The sequence below is a fragment of the Lactuca virosa genome, chromosome 9, assembly GCF_052849685.1.
Source record: "Lactuca virosa cultivar CGN04683 chromosome 9, Lactuca_virosa_CGN04683_v6, whole genome shotgun sequence".
Lineage (NCBI taxonomy): Eukaryota > Viridiplantae > Streptophyta > Magnoliopsida > Asterales > Asteraceae > Lactuca > Lactuca virosa.
The window spans coordinates 266,003,343-266,018,926 of NC_136434.1; the positions used below are offsets into that span (position 1 = coordinate 266,003,343).

At 36.3% G+C, this 15,584-nt stretch overlaps 1 protein-coding gene and 1 pseudogene across 1 annotated transcript; both read left to right on the forward strand.

Annotated features, from left to right (window-relative positions):
- The first annotated feature begins 7,193 nt into the window (after positions 1–7,193).
- LOC145140513 (uncharacterized) lies at positions 7,194–9,288 on the forward strand (annotated as a pseudogene).
- Positions 9,289–9,641: 353 nt separating this feature from the next.
- Positions 9,642–15,085, forward strand: LOC145140514 (putative aminotransferase TAT2). The gene is made up of 9 exons (XM_079073980.1): positions 9,642–9,649; positions 9,735–9,849; positions 9,924–9,961; positions 10,133–10,205; positions 10,272–10,331; positions 14,328–14,343; positions 14,627–14,697; positions 14,781–14,874; positions 14,952–15,085. Exons 1-9 carry the CDS (start codon positions 9,642–9,644, stop codon positions 15,083–15,085), a joined length of 609 nt encoding a protein of 202 aa, XP_078930106.1.
- Positions 15,086–15,584: the final 499 nt, after the last annotated feature.

Sequence of the window (15,584 nt, forward strand, 5' to 3'; positions counted from 1 at the left end):
TTATGCGTGTGAGTTCTATAAGTTCTCATTTGAATGCATAAAGACAAAGCACCTTGATCAATGGAAAGTACATTGATATGAAAGGGTGAGTTGCTTGGAAGACATGGTGGGCATTCATGTTACCATGAGGCAAGAAATCAAGATTGAACAAGTTCAGTCCATATGTTTTTGGATTTGTCGCAAACTTTCGTTTTGACAAATTCACATGGATAGGAACACATACATCATAAAATCTAAGTGTCATAAGGTTTTCCTCCTTCATGAAAATGATTGTGAAGAAATGCTTTCACTAAGAGAGATTTTAAGAAGATAGCAATTGTGAAAATTGTATTCTCAAATTCGATTATGATTACGGCATCCCTTTTCATAGTTCGAATTGTGAGATTTGGCAATTGATCTGAACATTTGGGACTTAGTAACATAAATTCTGAATTGTTTAGACACACATGTGAGCTATCTAAGGCAAAGGTGTATGAGCTTAAAAAGCTTAGATAAAGGCTTATCAAAGCATTAGGTATTAGAAATATGAACTTAAGGAATTCAATAAGCATTGTTTTCTAGAAGTCCAATTGTTTTCTGAATACATGTCAAAGCTAGTGGGAGCATAAGTGTTATGTTGGTAAGAAAATAATCATCATGTTAGTGGGAGCATGATTATTATGGTAAGTATTGCAAGTTAGCAATATTAATTATAGAAAACAAAGATTCACTTTGCAAAGTTGCAAGGGTTGAAAAGTTGTTTTGCTATAATTAAGGGAGAGAATATTATACTTCGTTTCAAAATTCTAAAGCTTAGCTCGAGAAATGTTAATAAATTTAGTCAAGGATACATAGTGCATTCTCAAAATTCGATTATGATTACGGCATCCCTCTTCATAGTTCGAATTGCGGGAACATGGCACATAAAATATTATGGCAGAAGGCTGATAAAGTATCACGTCTTTATATGAGACATTATGCATCGTGTCTAATACGCTTCGGGTATGGGACCGATTGCATATGTTATAATATTTGACCATTCTAAATTTTCCAAATGCCTAGGGCATTAAGAGGGAAAAAGGACTAGAATCGGTTTTGACTAAAATAATTAAACAACTATCAAAGGACGGTCTGAGGTTCACTGAGGATTTGTCGCTTGTGAGTAGTTGGAAGTATAGTACTGGATGGACTATATTGACATTATTATGAATAGATAAGATTCTATTAAGAATAAGTTGTCATATAGCAAATATGGAAATGTTTCCATTAATGGGAGTTGGATATTAAGACTCTATGTAGATTAGAAACTTTTATGCAAAAGGATGTTCAAAGGAATGTACTTTGAGTGAGAGACATCACATCTATAAAATTGTTTTGTAACAATTTCTGATAGAGAACTTAGTAATTTCATTAGCCGGGTCTTGGTGACTTTTGTGCTATGACATTACGAAAGAATCATTGCATAAAGTGTTAGAATCTGACATATTCTAAAAGTGGCAAGAATTTGGTATTCTTATACTAATAATAAAATTGGGGATTGTGAAATGAGTTTCATTGGAAAAGTTTTTCAATTGTTGTATTTCACAGAGTATGGACCATAGGTAACCAAAGTGTGCATTCTTGGAGCATGGGACAATTGTGGTTATAATTCGAGTAATAAGTTGATTTTCTGAAACAGTAAGCAATGAATAATGAGTAATCAATATGGTGTTTAAAAGTGTTTTTATTTACGCTCAAAAAGTTTTGGGACCATATAGGATTAATATTATTATTGCGTTTCATTTTTCATGTTTTGACTTCCAGAATAACTAAGTTATTCGAAGCTCCACAGTCGGTCATACGTTGGAAGTAGGTATGAAGGAAGACTGTCATGAATCTGTCTGTAGATTGTCTAAAGTGTTTAGACATAGCACAAGTTTGCTGCAGAGTTCATGAGTGCTTTGATAAGATTAAAGTATTGGATTAAACCCACGCTCACTTGAATCACTTCATGGTTTTATCACGAGTGATTGGTGAGACGATAACATTGTATATTCTTGAAACCGAGACGTGTGAGTTGTTATTTGCTAGTCGGTTGCACATTGATGATAAGTAAACACACCAGTAACTTGGTGTTATAAAACTTATTGTTGTGTGTGATTCGATTAGTAGGTGCAAGCAAGCATTTGAGTCAAAGTTTATCCATTCCTTTTACCCAAGGTGGGATAAAAGCGATATCTGTGGGCCCCTCGATGATTTAGTGATGACAAAAGAAAGTGCTCGGCCGGGCCAGGACTGATTTGATTTGTTCAATTAGTCAGTCGTCATAAATCGGAAATCGGGAAACGACACATAGACTGAGAGAATGATTTCAATCCATGTCTCATGTCTATACGATATCTTCTAGAATGGAGGAATATATGATCCCTTATCTAAAGGACACGCGTATCTGATAAGATCAGAGTTGACAGCGGCTTTTGGAAGCTACGATTGCTGATCAGGTTCTGAAGTCATACGCAGAATAGTTATTAGACTTATCCAAGTGGGAGACTGTTGGATTAGTGTCTAAGTCCATAACTATTTTGGTATGTACTTGACCCGATTGTGAGCATGGTCCTTTTGGGTTGCCTTCACACGGGTGACTAGACAGGATGACAATTGAGGAAAGAGGTTGATTAGGGCATAAATATGATTTATTTATTATATTATATGAATAATATATTAATTTGGAATCATATTATTAATTAGTATTTAATCAGAAATTAATCATGAATTAATTTTGGGATTAAAGGAATTAATTAAAAGTACAGGGGCTGTTTTGTAATTATTTGATAGTTGAGACTTTGGGCTATTGGATCACCTTTATTAAGGCTTGAATGAAAATCCTAGAAGGATCTAGGAGTTTTCGTCCAAGGGCTTAAGGAAAGGAGTCCATGGACTTGCTTAGGCCCTAAGCTAAGGGATTAGGGTTTCCACCTTGAAACCCTGGCTAGCCTCAAGTATAAATAGCACCCTAAGGCACTAGAATTCGTCCAAGCCTTGGGAAACCCTAAAAGGGACGAATTTTAGGGCAAGATACCCTTCTCTCCTCTCTCCCATATTTATCCTTTCACCTAGTGTGTTTGTGAGCCATTAGAGGTACTACACTTGTGGTACTTGCTTTCAAGAGCTAAGGAAATTCAAGGAACTAGTTGTTATTACTACACAACAACAAAAGGTATCTATTCTATTCTCCTATGTCAATTTCGAAAATAGTAGATGCATGCTATGGTTCTTTTGTGTTCATAAAGTTGTATAACTAATAGTGAAAACATAGATCCAACTCTAGGGTTGCATGCACACATAGGATTGTTTGTATAAAACCCATCAGGAATTTGATCACTTGTGTGACCCGAAACCTCAGGCACAATCTCCTCAATGACACAATTATTGCTTAGATTATGAAGTCTACCGAAGTGAGTTTTGATGTCTTCGGGAAAGGTTTTGTCATTGACTGGGAAATGAAATTCTCGGTCAGGAGGGACATACAGTCTGTCTTTGTTGAACCGGGGTGAGGAATCCATTGTGGTAGGATATCCATTTGACCAACCCCAATTGTACGTATTGTCCACGGTTCCATTATTTACCAAATTTTCAATAGCTTCACTTTCATTGAACAATTTTTCGATTAAGAGATTTAAGCGTACAATTTTACTCTGAGCTAAATCTCTCTGGTTCAAAGCTATTTCTAATTGTGTTTCACTCAACATTCTTGCATCTTTCTCTAACTCTAAGTCCTTTTCTAACATAGCCATTTTGAGTCTTTTGTTATCCAGTCGTCCTCTCACATGGAACATCTCTTGGGACGCAATGTTATTCTCATCTAAGGCTTTGTTATAGTATGTAAGGACGGCAGCACACGTGTCATTAAGATCATCTATGTAAGGTTGACAGTCATGCATGCTATAGTTTAGAGTTTGGATCATGAGTTTTACCTGTTCGACGATGCTTAGAGTTCCATCCTTTGCCATGTAGCAGTAGTTTTTGTCCAGATTTGTAGACCCATCATCATCCGCAGTTGCCAGCATGCAGATTTTCCCTTTTCCTTTGACACTGCTGATGGCTTCATCTTCGTCTCCGGATGACCAAACTTGATGGTCTCTTTTGACATGGGCTACGTATGCCCTTGCATTTTCCTTATCTTCCAACTCTTGAGCCATTCTAAGGTAGAATGCTCTGTCTTTTACTACATTGGCCTTACAATCTCTTGCAAAGTGATTCTCTTTGTTGCATTTGTGACAAATCACAACATCAGTCTTGTCTTCAGAGGTAGTACTGGGGTCAGTGGTTTGAGTGGACTACGGTGCCTCCTTTGGTTGGGTATTCTGAGATTGCGGTGGTGGATGAGAACTTTTGGGATATCGAGGATGGTTATTCTGGGGACTGAAGTTGCGGTTGAATGGAGGTTTGTTGAACTGTTGATTCTTGCAGAAGGAGGGAGGTGGTAGACGGTTGAACTGTTGGCTAACCAGAGCAATAGCCTTCTGAAATTCTTCTTCATCGTCATACTCTGAATCAGCTTCGTATGACTGCGGTGGAGTGTCATACGAGGGAGAGTAAGATTGATTATGTGGAGCTTGTGCTATAAGAGCAAGTGGTCCTCCGAAGTCAGCACAGTCTTTGAGTACGGTGGATTCTTGTGCTTGCAGTACTCCATTGAGCTTGTAGAGTGACAAAGAATGAATCTTTCTATCGCCTTGGACTATCATCTTAGCCGTAGTCTAATGTCTTCCCAAACCATTAAGAAACTAAAGATTTTTTTCATGGTTACTGCGGATGGTGCCCGCATTGGATAACTTGGTGACTATCAGGTTGAACCTTTTGAAGGAGTCTTCCAAGCTTTCGCCAGTATGAGCTTTGAAGTTGTTGAACTCATTGAGTGCGGTAGTAACCTTCTTGTCTTGTGCTTGTTCTGAGCCTTCGTACAAATTCTTGAGAACTTCCCAGATCTCTTTTGTTGATTTACAGTTTATGATAATATCGAAGTTGTCAGGAGCAACTCCACAGGAGATTTCATAAAAAGCAACAACATCAATTTTCCATTTTATCGAGATCATCCTTGGTGGGACGATTCATGACTGGTTGACCTCCTCCTAGTCTGGTTGTAGCGCCGTCAGTTTGGACTGGTGTAAGGACTGGGACATGTGGTCCTTCTTCTACGGATCGCCACACATCTCTACCAAGTCTCCTTAAGTATCTTTCCATTCTTTGGGACCAGTGATGATATTCATTTGCTACCAGTATTGGGGCACGATTAGAACCACCAACACTGTTGGAAACATTCAGAGATAACGATTGTGCCATATTTTTAAGTTTTTTTTGTTTTAAGAAATGAGCTTCAGTGGTATAGAAGGCCCTTTGAAAATCAGAGTTCTGTTTTCAAAAAGCAACCACTATGGCTTTGATACCAATTATTGAGAGAAAAACTTTGAGACACACTTGAACAAACGTTAGAACAAGTATATTGCGGAATAGTTAATCTCGAAGGATCTAAAAGCTCAACAATAATATTTAGAGTTAGATAGTTAGAGAGTTAGTTGCGGAAAAGTAAAGAAATGAAATGACAACAATTGTTATATCAAGAGTACACATAAGTTAATTCATAACAAGGAATGCATTCAAGGCAAGTTAATAAGTGAGATCAAACTTAGTGATTAAGTCACAAGAGACTTGCTCCGAAGAGAGATTGTAATCAGTTATATTCTAGTAAGATTTGTGAGTAAGAAGAGATGAGTAATTAGATGGAGAGATAGAAAAGATAACTTCAGAGATGTGTATTCAGAATGATAGATCCGTTACACTTTCTAATCTTTGGAATAATGAGAATGGGCTCTATTTATAGATACTCAAGGAGTTACATTAGATTCAATCTCTAAGAGTAGCCATGAAAGGCATACTGGACAATAGAGAGAATTTAAGTAAGATAAAATAAACTAAGTAACAAAGAGTGACTGCGGTTGGCTTTGATGACTTCGGATGCTGAAGAGGGAGCTTGACTGTGGTAGCTTGTTGGTTGCGGTAGCTGAAGTTCAAGAGGGTTATTTTTCATGATTCAACAGGGTGATTGTGATTAATAGAGATTAATAATAGCTTCATTAATGATATTCTAAAAAATCTCAGTTTCGGTTGGATGTGGGATTGTGACAGTAAAATAATAGTGGTATTAGGAGTAGATGATACCTTAAGAATATGAAAATGTCGAGATTTGCAGTTTGAGTAGGCATTGCAATAGTGGTAGCACTACTAGAAAACAGACCTTTAATGATGCGCTTTTATGACACGCACTGATTAATGATACGCAAAAGGGCGTGCCCTAAAAATAATGTCATATCTTTAGAAATTTGAAGAATTTAGGACATGCATTTTTGTGTGCCCTAAAATTAGTGTCTCACAAAAAAAAACAAACACACACACACACTGAGGGCGCTTATTATAAAATGTGCATCATCTAAAGATGTCGTTTTATAATTTTTTTTAATGAAACGCGTGTTTTAGTAGTAAGGGGGAAATGGCATCCCAAAAATTAAACCCCCTGCCTATTTGCTCCTCTCTCAGTCTCCCTTGTTCCCTCTACTGATGCCTCTACCTTCTTCCATCGATGCTAATCTTTGAATTAGCTAGAAAGAAACCCTAGGGCCTTCATCTTCACCTATATCCAGCACCTCTAACCTTCTTCGTTCGTCCAACACAACTCGGGCTTTAATCTGCAAGAAAACCTCCAACTACATCCTCTACATGAAAAAAAAAGCCCTAATTGGCAGCCACATGTTGACGTCAGGTACCCTTGAGATGAAAGCCTCATTTTGATGTAGAGATCCCCTTGGGCTCTTATGTTACGGACGATTTCTCATATATTTAGTTCTTACATCCCCTCTAACTAAACCCTTAGCATCCCAAAATAACCCTAATCTTCTGTTCGTTCTTCTTAGTGGCTAGAGAGGGAGTTGTTCGAGTTTTTGTGTAGGGTTGTCAGATTTTTGAGTAACCGTCGAAGGAGAAGATGGAAGAGGACCTCAAGACAAACTTTCCTCCAGCCTAAGGTATCGATTGTTTTTTTCTTCTCCTTCTTTTTTGTTTTTTACGTCAAGCACCACCTACCATCGTGGCCGGCAGCCTAGGCTACCGACGTGTTTCTCTACCACCACCCACAACCATTAGGTGGTTGTGGTTGTATGTGTGGGTGTTGTTAGCATGAAATGTCCACTTTCAGCTCCTGCAAAACCTTCAAAGCCCAGGATACCAAGGTTAGTAGGTATTTCTTGTTCAATTTCTCAAAAGATATGTGACCAACAAAGCAATATCAGACCTAGTTTAAAAGTCGGTTCTACCCCTGTGGCCAAGACAAGACAAGTTGCTGCCAAGTATATGACAACTCCAAGGAACAAAAAGTGTCTTGCCAAAAGAAATTAGTATGAAATTGGTATGAAATGATGTTTCATTTATCTATGTGTTTATACCTTGTTCATGTGTTTCACCTCGAAGAAGACCAGAACCATTGCCAAAAGAAATTGGTATGAAATGATGTTCCATTTATATGTTTTCTCCTTTTTATATGTTTACCTTAATTATTTACCTTTTGTTCATGTTAACATTTAACAACAGCTAAGCAATGGATTGTGGAAGCTTATCCAAGAGGATCTTTTCCTTATATAACTTTCTTATAAAATTGTTAATGAGAGCTAAGGGTATAGTTGTCCATTTACAGTCCTACTAGTGTTCAACTTGCCTTTAGATTGAGACACGAGAAGAAAACTCCCTTGATGCTGCAAGAGGACCGGTGTATCTACATGAGGATTCACATCCTATTTATGAAAATTTTCATGTCAAGGTTACTAACTTAAATAGCAATATAAATCTTCTGTTAATTTAATTTAATTCCTGTTTTCTTTATACATATAATCTTGCATATCCACAGCCACATGCCTTTAAAGCACTACTAACATCATCACCTTCAGAAGACATCTTTATAAACACTTCAGATGCATATCAAGTCAAATCTCTAAAACTTGAGATCCTTTCTTCCATTCCTACAGATGAATCAATCTCAGTTATCTTTCAAGAATTGTAGGTAGTTTTATTAATATATTTTAAAAAAGATTGGATTCAATATATTATTTATTAGCTTTAAAACCACATGGAACAAGGCATGCGTAAATGTTTTTAATTTTCTTTGAATTATTGACGTTATTGGTTTTTGTGTAATCTGAATGCTGAAGTTTCATGTTTGCGTGTTGAATTTTGTATTTTAGGTATATGATACTGACAATTCCAATCAGAAGGAGAAGTTTGAGGCCGACTTGAAGAAGGATATTAAGAAACTTCAGAGGTACACAGACCAGATTAAGACATGGATACGGTCCAGCGAGATCAATGATAAGAAGGTCATTTTTGTTTGACAAATGATAATTTGAAGTACATTTGCATATGCATTTTATTAGCATCACATACCATCTAGTTTTGTCTGGTGACTAGTACTATGCTGCTTAAACTTAAAGGAATATGAATATAAAAGGCCATGAGGAGTTGACATAGTGTTTCTCACTAAGAGCGTGGTCTGAAGAAAAACAAGTTTCTTACTTGCTTGTTGTGTTCTCTGGTTCACATACATATGCTATCTTCCATTGGTCATTATCTGTTGGCACTTACACTTTCTGTTATTGCTGCCACACTATCTCAAATTTAATCTGGTTTTAGCTTCTATGCTAAGAATTAGATGCCTATATCTTGTTTCATCTACTACTTTATTGACATTTGGTTCTTCTTTCTGATACGTGTTGACGTAGGTTAGTGCCTCTTATGAGCAGACTCTGATGGATGCCCGCAAGATTATTGAGTGAGAAATGGAACGGTTTAAGATTTGTGAAAAGGAGACAAAGACAAAATCTTTCTCCAAAGAAGGCCTAGGGCAATAGCCTAAAACGGTATCTATTGCTTTGCTTTTTTTGCATATGATACATGGAAATAACCTTCAGTCATTGTATAGTGAAGTTTCTTTGTTGATGATATTTTGTAGGATCTAAAGGAGAAAGCCAAGTCAGAGACTAGAGATTGGTTGAACAATACGGTATAACACTACACTATACTACTGCCTTTATAGCATTATACTAGTACTTTAAAGGCCTTCCTTTGTTTTATTATTTACATATGTGGATCCTTTTTTAGACATTATATATGACAATGCTTATTATTGGTTAGGTGTCTGAGCTGGAATCTCAAATCGATAGCTTTGAAGCTGAGATGGATGGGCTATCTGTTAAGAAAGGAAAAACAAGAGTGGTAATATCAATATGATGAATAAAGATTCAGTTTCTTTAAATTTTCACCTTGAAATCAAGAAGCTGCTCATAGATAATAGCCTTCTGGACGTGTATGTCATCATATTACATCCTCCAAATACTACATTAACATATGTCTCTTTAAATCTCATATATTAGTTTTTTTGCAACTCTCAATCTGATCTGGAAGCTAATTTGTTTAAGGTATATATATATATATATATCCCTGTTATCTCCATTTTAGCCATTTCTGAGTTTTTACACTATGCCACTTTCAAATCAAAGGCATAACCATAATTATGACTTTGATTGTAGCTCATGGAAAGGCGGGGGGGCTATGGGCAAGAATATATAAATCGTTACAAGACGATGACAAGGTATTTCCCAACTCCCCTTTTGTCCCCTTTTATAAATTCTTAATTTAGTAATTAAATCTTTCTTCTGTATTTATACCTTTTGTAGATTTCACCATCAGCGAGTACCATTAGTTATTCTTGTATGTGGCACAACATGTGTTAGAAAGTCAACAATTGCTACCCAGCTTGGTCAAAGGCTAAACTTGCCAAATGTTTTACAGGTGAATATTGATGTCCCTTTTTTTCTATATTTCAAATACATAAACACATAATTTCATTTTTCTTGATGTTACAGATGGATATGGTCTATGAATTGCTAAGAACATCAACAGAGTATGTAACATATCAACACTTATATATGACAACTTTATACACATATTCTTATCTTAATACAAACTACCATATAATATAGTAATATACCCCTTTGACTTTTCTCAGTGCACCTAAAATTATGTTCAGGTTTGGCTGGTGATTTTTTATGGCAATTCATTCGTTCTCATGTAGATGGATAGTGCCAGGTTGGAGGCTTGGGTGGTTTGTTACAACTTATCCTAATGGCATCTTCAAGAATGCTAAGGTACTTAACACTTTTTTTATATTACAAATATTTTATATTGTAAAATAATCTTTCTTGTTTTCTCAGAACATTGAGCGCCTAAATAAGTACTTTGATATATGTGGTGGTCCAGCAACCTTTATTCAGGTGCTTCTTTTATATTTCTTTCTAGATTTAATGCTTTGTGTAACTCTCACATGGTGCACCTTAAGTTGTCCCCTAGCTTCCATTTTCATAAGTTTTCTAGGTTTAAAAAAGATTAAAAAAACATTTTTAATGTTTCAGGCAGCTGTTCCTCGGATCTGTCACACCCCCGAACCAGATGGCGGAAACGTCCGGGGGCTCGTGTGACTATAAATTGAAATATCGTCACAATGAATATACATGAAACATAACACAATTGTCACCAACATTACATATTACAACTGGCATTGTTCACATCAAGTAAATTGTTTTACATTACATAATTCAAATACATAATTGTACGATAATTGACATATGCATTAAAGAAATCCCAAAATACTCTTGACGATTCTTCAGCTTAACGATTACCTAAGAAGACAAGTTATTTTGAAAGCGGTCAACATATATAATGTTGGTGAGTTCATAAGCATGTTTGAATAAAAGTCTTTGTATCTTTTGTAAACCCAGAAAATACGATATTTTATGTAAAACGTCTGAAAAATGATGTGAAAATCGAGTATAAATGCATGTGTGAATTTCATAGTACTAACATATAGAAATGCAGTTCTAATTTCTTTGTATTCTTTCTATTGTATGTAATTAGTATTTGAATAATAGTATTTCCCCAGAAAATCCGATATTTTCTTATTTATAAAAATGTCACGGTCCTTGCACTGTAGAAATGTTTTGTATCATTATGACTTACAAGTTTTTAATTTTCCGTAATGTCTTAATGGAAATGGATCTCTATATGAGTCGTTATAACCATACATGATAGTGACTGATTTGCCTGTCTTGGCATTTTTCCAAATGCCGGATTTTCGTTCAAGGTTTTGTCACCCTAGAATGGCCTAGTCTAACTGTAGCGAACAACTCAGGTGTGGGGGAGTCACCCCCGTATCGATCTATACACAAACTCTCGCTCTCCCTCCAGGAGACTCTGATTATAAGTACAAGCTATGGCCATACACTCAGTGGTGTCAACCGACACGTCTCACTAGATCCTATTTGTATTCACATGAATTTGTATAATGTTATATGTATTTAGATGTTCGATCACTAGATAATGTATGAAATGATAAGATAAGGCCCAACAAACATGAAGAAAAGACAACTATGGACCATTAGACGTGTAAGTTATTTCCAGGATAAAATTAGCATGTAAATGGGCCACTAAGGCCCAATAACATGTAAATGCTAAATTAGGCCCTTTTAGCATGTAACTGGGTCACTTAGGCCCAATAGACATGTGATGAATACATTACGCCCAATAAACATGTAATTGGACCACGAAGGCCCAATAAACATGTATAGCAATTACTAGGCCCAATAATCGCATTGTTGTTGTATTTCACTCGTTCGTTATAGTATAGTTTGTTAGGTCGTAATTCTATAATTTGAAATTAATTTTGATAGAATTTGCACTTTAAACCTCTTAAAAACTAATTTGAGACATTTAAAGGCTTATTTCACAAAAAAGGTCATTTTTGGTCTATTTTAGTTCAAAATAACATTTTAGCCCATTAATTTATAAAAGTTCTATATTTTCGGCCCAAATATTTAATAATTGACAGATTTGACCCAAATATACATATATTGGCGTTTTCAGCCCATTTTTGTAGAAAATTACATTCTTGACCCATTTTTCGTGAATTTTACATTTTTGGCCTAATTTAGAAATAAATGACATTTTTAACCCTGATTTCGGTTTATTTACATTTTTGCCTCAACTTTTGATCAAATAACACTTTTAACCCTAAAAGTCTCATTTTTTCGCAAATTGGGCCGAAAACCGTAAGGCCCAAACTTCTAAGCCCAAAAGGCTAAAATTTTCATCTTTAGTCCTTTAAAAAGTGTGATTGATTATCACAAAAACTCGATTTTATACAAATACATTCTTTTTGATCCTCATCAAACCGAAAGTGACATAAATGGCCCAATCTTTTGTTTATTTGACAAAATGATCTTACTACACAAGTTTTGTTTTGTTTTTACACATTTAGACAGACAATATACTTTTATCTTTGTAGTATGATGTATAAAATGTTTTAGTTTATGAATTTTACTCATTCTTGTCAAGGATTTCGAGATTTGTCAAGTTGCAACACATATTCACAACATAATACAAGAAATCACACATGACATGCATATAATACATAGATCTACACATTTTACTTGTATTCTCCCCCAAAAACAAGTAGAAAACCGAAAACAAGGGGGTATGAACTCACCTTGCTTGATTGATCTTGATTTGAAGAAGAAGTGAGTGTGTTTTCGGCCCTAGCAAGCCTTCTTGAGTAGATTTCGAGCTTAAGAAGTTTCTAAGAGTGTGATCATGGAATAAAGCTATGTAAGAAGGAGTTATTAATGTTAAAATGAAAGGAGATGTTTGTGTTTGATAATAACCTACCAAGGAATGATTATTTTTGGTGAAAACCTTCTTGAAACAACACTAAATCTCGAAAATTTACAGAAAGTTGGAGAAGTTCTTGAGAGTATGTTTGAGAGAAAGTTTTGAAAGTGTATGGGTGTGTTGTGGGCTTGTCTTCGGCCGAGAGAAAGAAATGGAGAGAGGGAAGGAGAAATTTTACATGGAGGGTAAAGATCTCATGGATGTTTGGGATTATCTAGAAGTATGTTAGACAATTATGTGTTGTCATCACCTCCTAAATCCTCCCTTGATCTTTTCTTTTCTTTTTATCTTGGGCCGAGAATTGGGCTTAAGATAAATGGAGTTGAATTTGCTTGGCCCACTCTTGGTTTGGATCGAGTTTCTGAAGCCCAATAAGTAGTTTTCGGCCCATTGGGCCTTTAGGGTAGTTCACGGCCCAATGAAGTCCAATTAAAGATGTTTAGGGTCCATTGAGGCTATTGGAATTTGTTGTGGCCCAAATTGGCCCATTAGGGTAAACTAATCCATCTTAGGCCCATAATGTCCCAAAATGTCAAGTTTCATGAAAGTGGAACCGTTTAGAGCCCAAATTAGGGTTTCTAGGCCCAAAATAGTCAACTTGGATACTTCTTAGTCCATTTGGCCCAACAAGAAAATCCTAGACCTTATTATACTTGAACCGGGATTTTTAGAGTTTCAAACTCTGTGTTGAACATAAGAGGTGTATTTGAATGTGCATTGAGTGATATCTACATAGAGTACATGCTTTACAATAGTTGAATGATTACATGAGAGTTGAATTTCCTAGCTAAATTTCTAGTTGTGACATCATTCCCCCGTAAGAGGGAATTTCGTCCCGAAATTCTTTTGAAAGTTAGGTTTGTGAATGCGAGAATAAGTGAGGGTACTTTTGCTTCATTTGATCTTCGCGTTCCCATGTGAATTTCGGTCCACGCTTGGCGTTCCATCGAACCTTCACAATCGGAATGCGGCTTTGCTTTGTACGTTTTACTTCCCTATCCAATATCTCAACTGGTTCTTCGACGAACAGGAGATTCTCGTTGATCTTGATCTCTTCTATAGGAATGACAAGAGTTTCATCTGATAGGCACTTTTTCAGATTTGAGATGAGAAACACGGGGTGTACGTTGCTGAGCTCGGCAGGTAGCTGCAGCTTGTAAGCCACTAGACCAATCCGGGCAAGAATCTCGAACGGTCCAATGTATCGCGGGTTCAGTTTTCCCTATTTCCCAAAGCGGATCATTCCTTTCCAAGTAGAGAACTTTAGTAACACGCGATCCCTGACTTGAAATTCTAACGGCTTCCGCCGCTTGTCAACATAGCTCTTCTGTCGGTCTCGCGATGCTTGAAGTCGAGCTTTGATTTGGATTATCTTTTCGGTCATTTCACGGATGATTTCTGGTCCTGTGAGAGCACTGGCTGGTGATTTCCCGTTTGCTAGTTGAGTGTCACCCACCTCGGCCCAACATAGGGGTGATCTGCATTTTCGCCCGTAGAGAGTCTCGTAAGGAGCAACCTTGATGCTCGTGTGATAAATGTTGTTGTAGGAGAATTCGATTAGAGGCAAGTGAGCATCCCATGACTTTCCGAAGTCAATCACGCAATCTCGGAGCATATCCTCAAGTGTCTGGATGGTACGCTCGCTCTGACCATCCGTCTGTGGGTGATAGGCAATGCTCATATCTAGCTGTGTTCCCATTGCTTTCTGAAGAGATTTCCAGAATCTTGAAGTGAACCTACTATCTCGATCCGAGATAATAGACACTGGCACTCCATGGAGTCTCACGACCTCCTTGATGTAGATTCGGGTCAGCTTTTCCATCTTGTAGGATTCTTTTATTGGTAGGAAATGAGCGGATTTTGTTAATCCCTTGTTTAACATGCCCAGAAAAACCACAGGGAGCTATAGCTGTTATGGTAAGGGTTTAGGTGTTTTGGTTTAAATTCAATGGTAAATACTTTTCAAGTTTTGTTAAAATTGTTTCTTTTGTTTTGTGTAGGTTAAACTGAATGTTTCTTTAGTAAATGATATTAGTGATGATATTGACTTTTGTTTCAAGTTATCCAAAGAGGAATCCGTGATTCTTCTTCCAGGTGATTACAATCCTTTTGTAACATTTTGTTGAATTTTATAATGACCTAATAAATATGTTTCTTTTTGGGTTTTGCAGGACTTACTGTAGGTTTGAAAAATTGGATTCGTGTAACTTTTGCTACAAACTCATCTTCTCTTGAAGAAGCTCTTGATAGAGTGAAGTCTTTTTGCCAAAAGCATACTCATCAGCAAAAGGTTCATATTGATTAATAAATTCAAGCAATACATATTTTTTTACTGCATAGTCAGTCAATGTAATTACTTTTGCTCACTTGATGTTATCCAGTCATGGTTTATATTTGTTTAATCACTCAAATATTGCATCAAGAAATATTGAAAGAAAAACTTGAGGTTATTCTTTTAATCATAGTCAGCCAGTTGTATTTCATGTTAAGTTACCGATTTGCCCTGTGCAGGTTCTGACAACTCTAGCAACCTCCTTCCATGCCCTGCTGCCTCTCAAAGTTCATGCATTCAGGTTATTCTCTTAGAAAGGAAATTGTCAAAGGAGAATTTAGTCATTGGGTTTCTTTTAATGTTGTACATGTTTTGTTTTCTATAATAAATATTATGCAATATTAGCAATGTGTTACATTTACTTACTATTGGAATGATTATTTGTATTTGACATATTAATGCAATGAATTATCTTTATTGTTTATGGTATTTTATTTTGTATTATGAGACTTTTAATGTGTGTTATTTAATT

What these genes read in the sequence shown, in the direction of transcription:
- LOC145140514 (XM_079073980.1), top strand. An exon ending in ACTTGCCAAATGTTTTACAG is followed by an intron (nt 9,850 to 9,923) that starts GTGAATATTGAT and finishes TTGATGTTACAG; the next exon opens with ATGGATATGGTCTATGAATT. An exon ending in TTGCTAAGAACATCAACAGA is followed by an intron (nt 9,962 to 10,132) that starts GTATGTAACATA and finishes GTTCTCATGTAG; the next exon opens with ATGGATAGTGCCAGGTTGGA.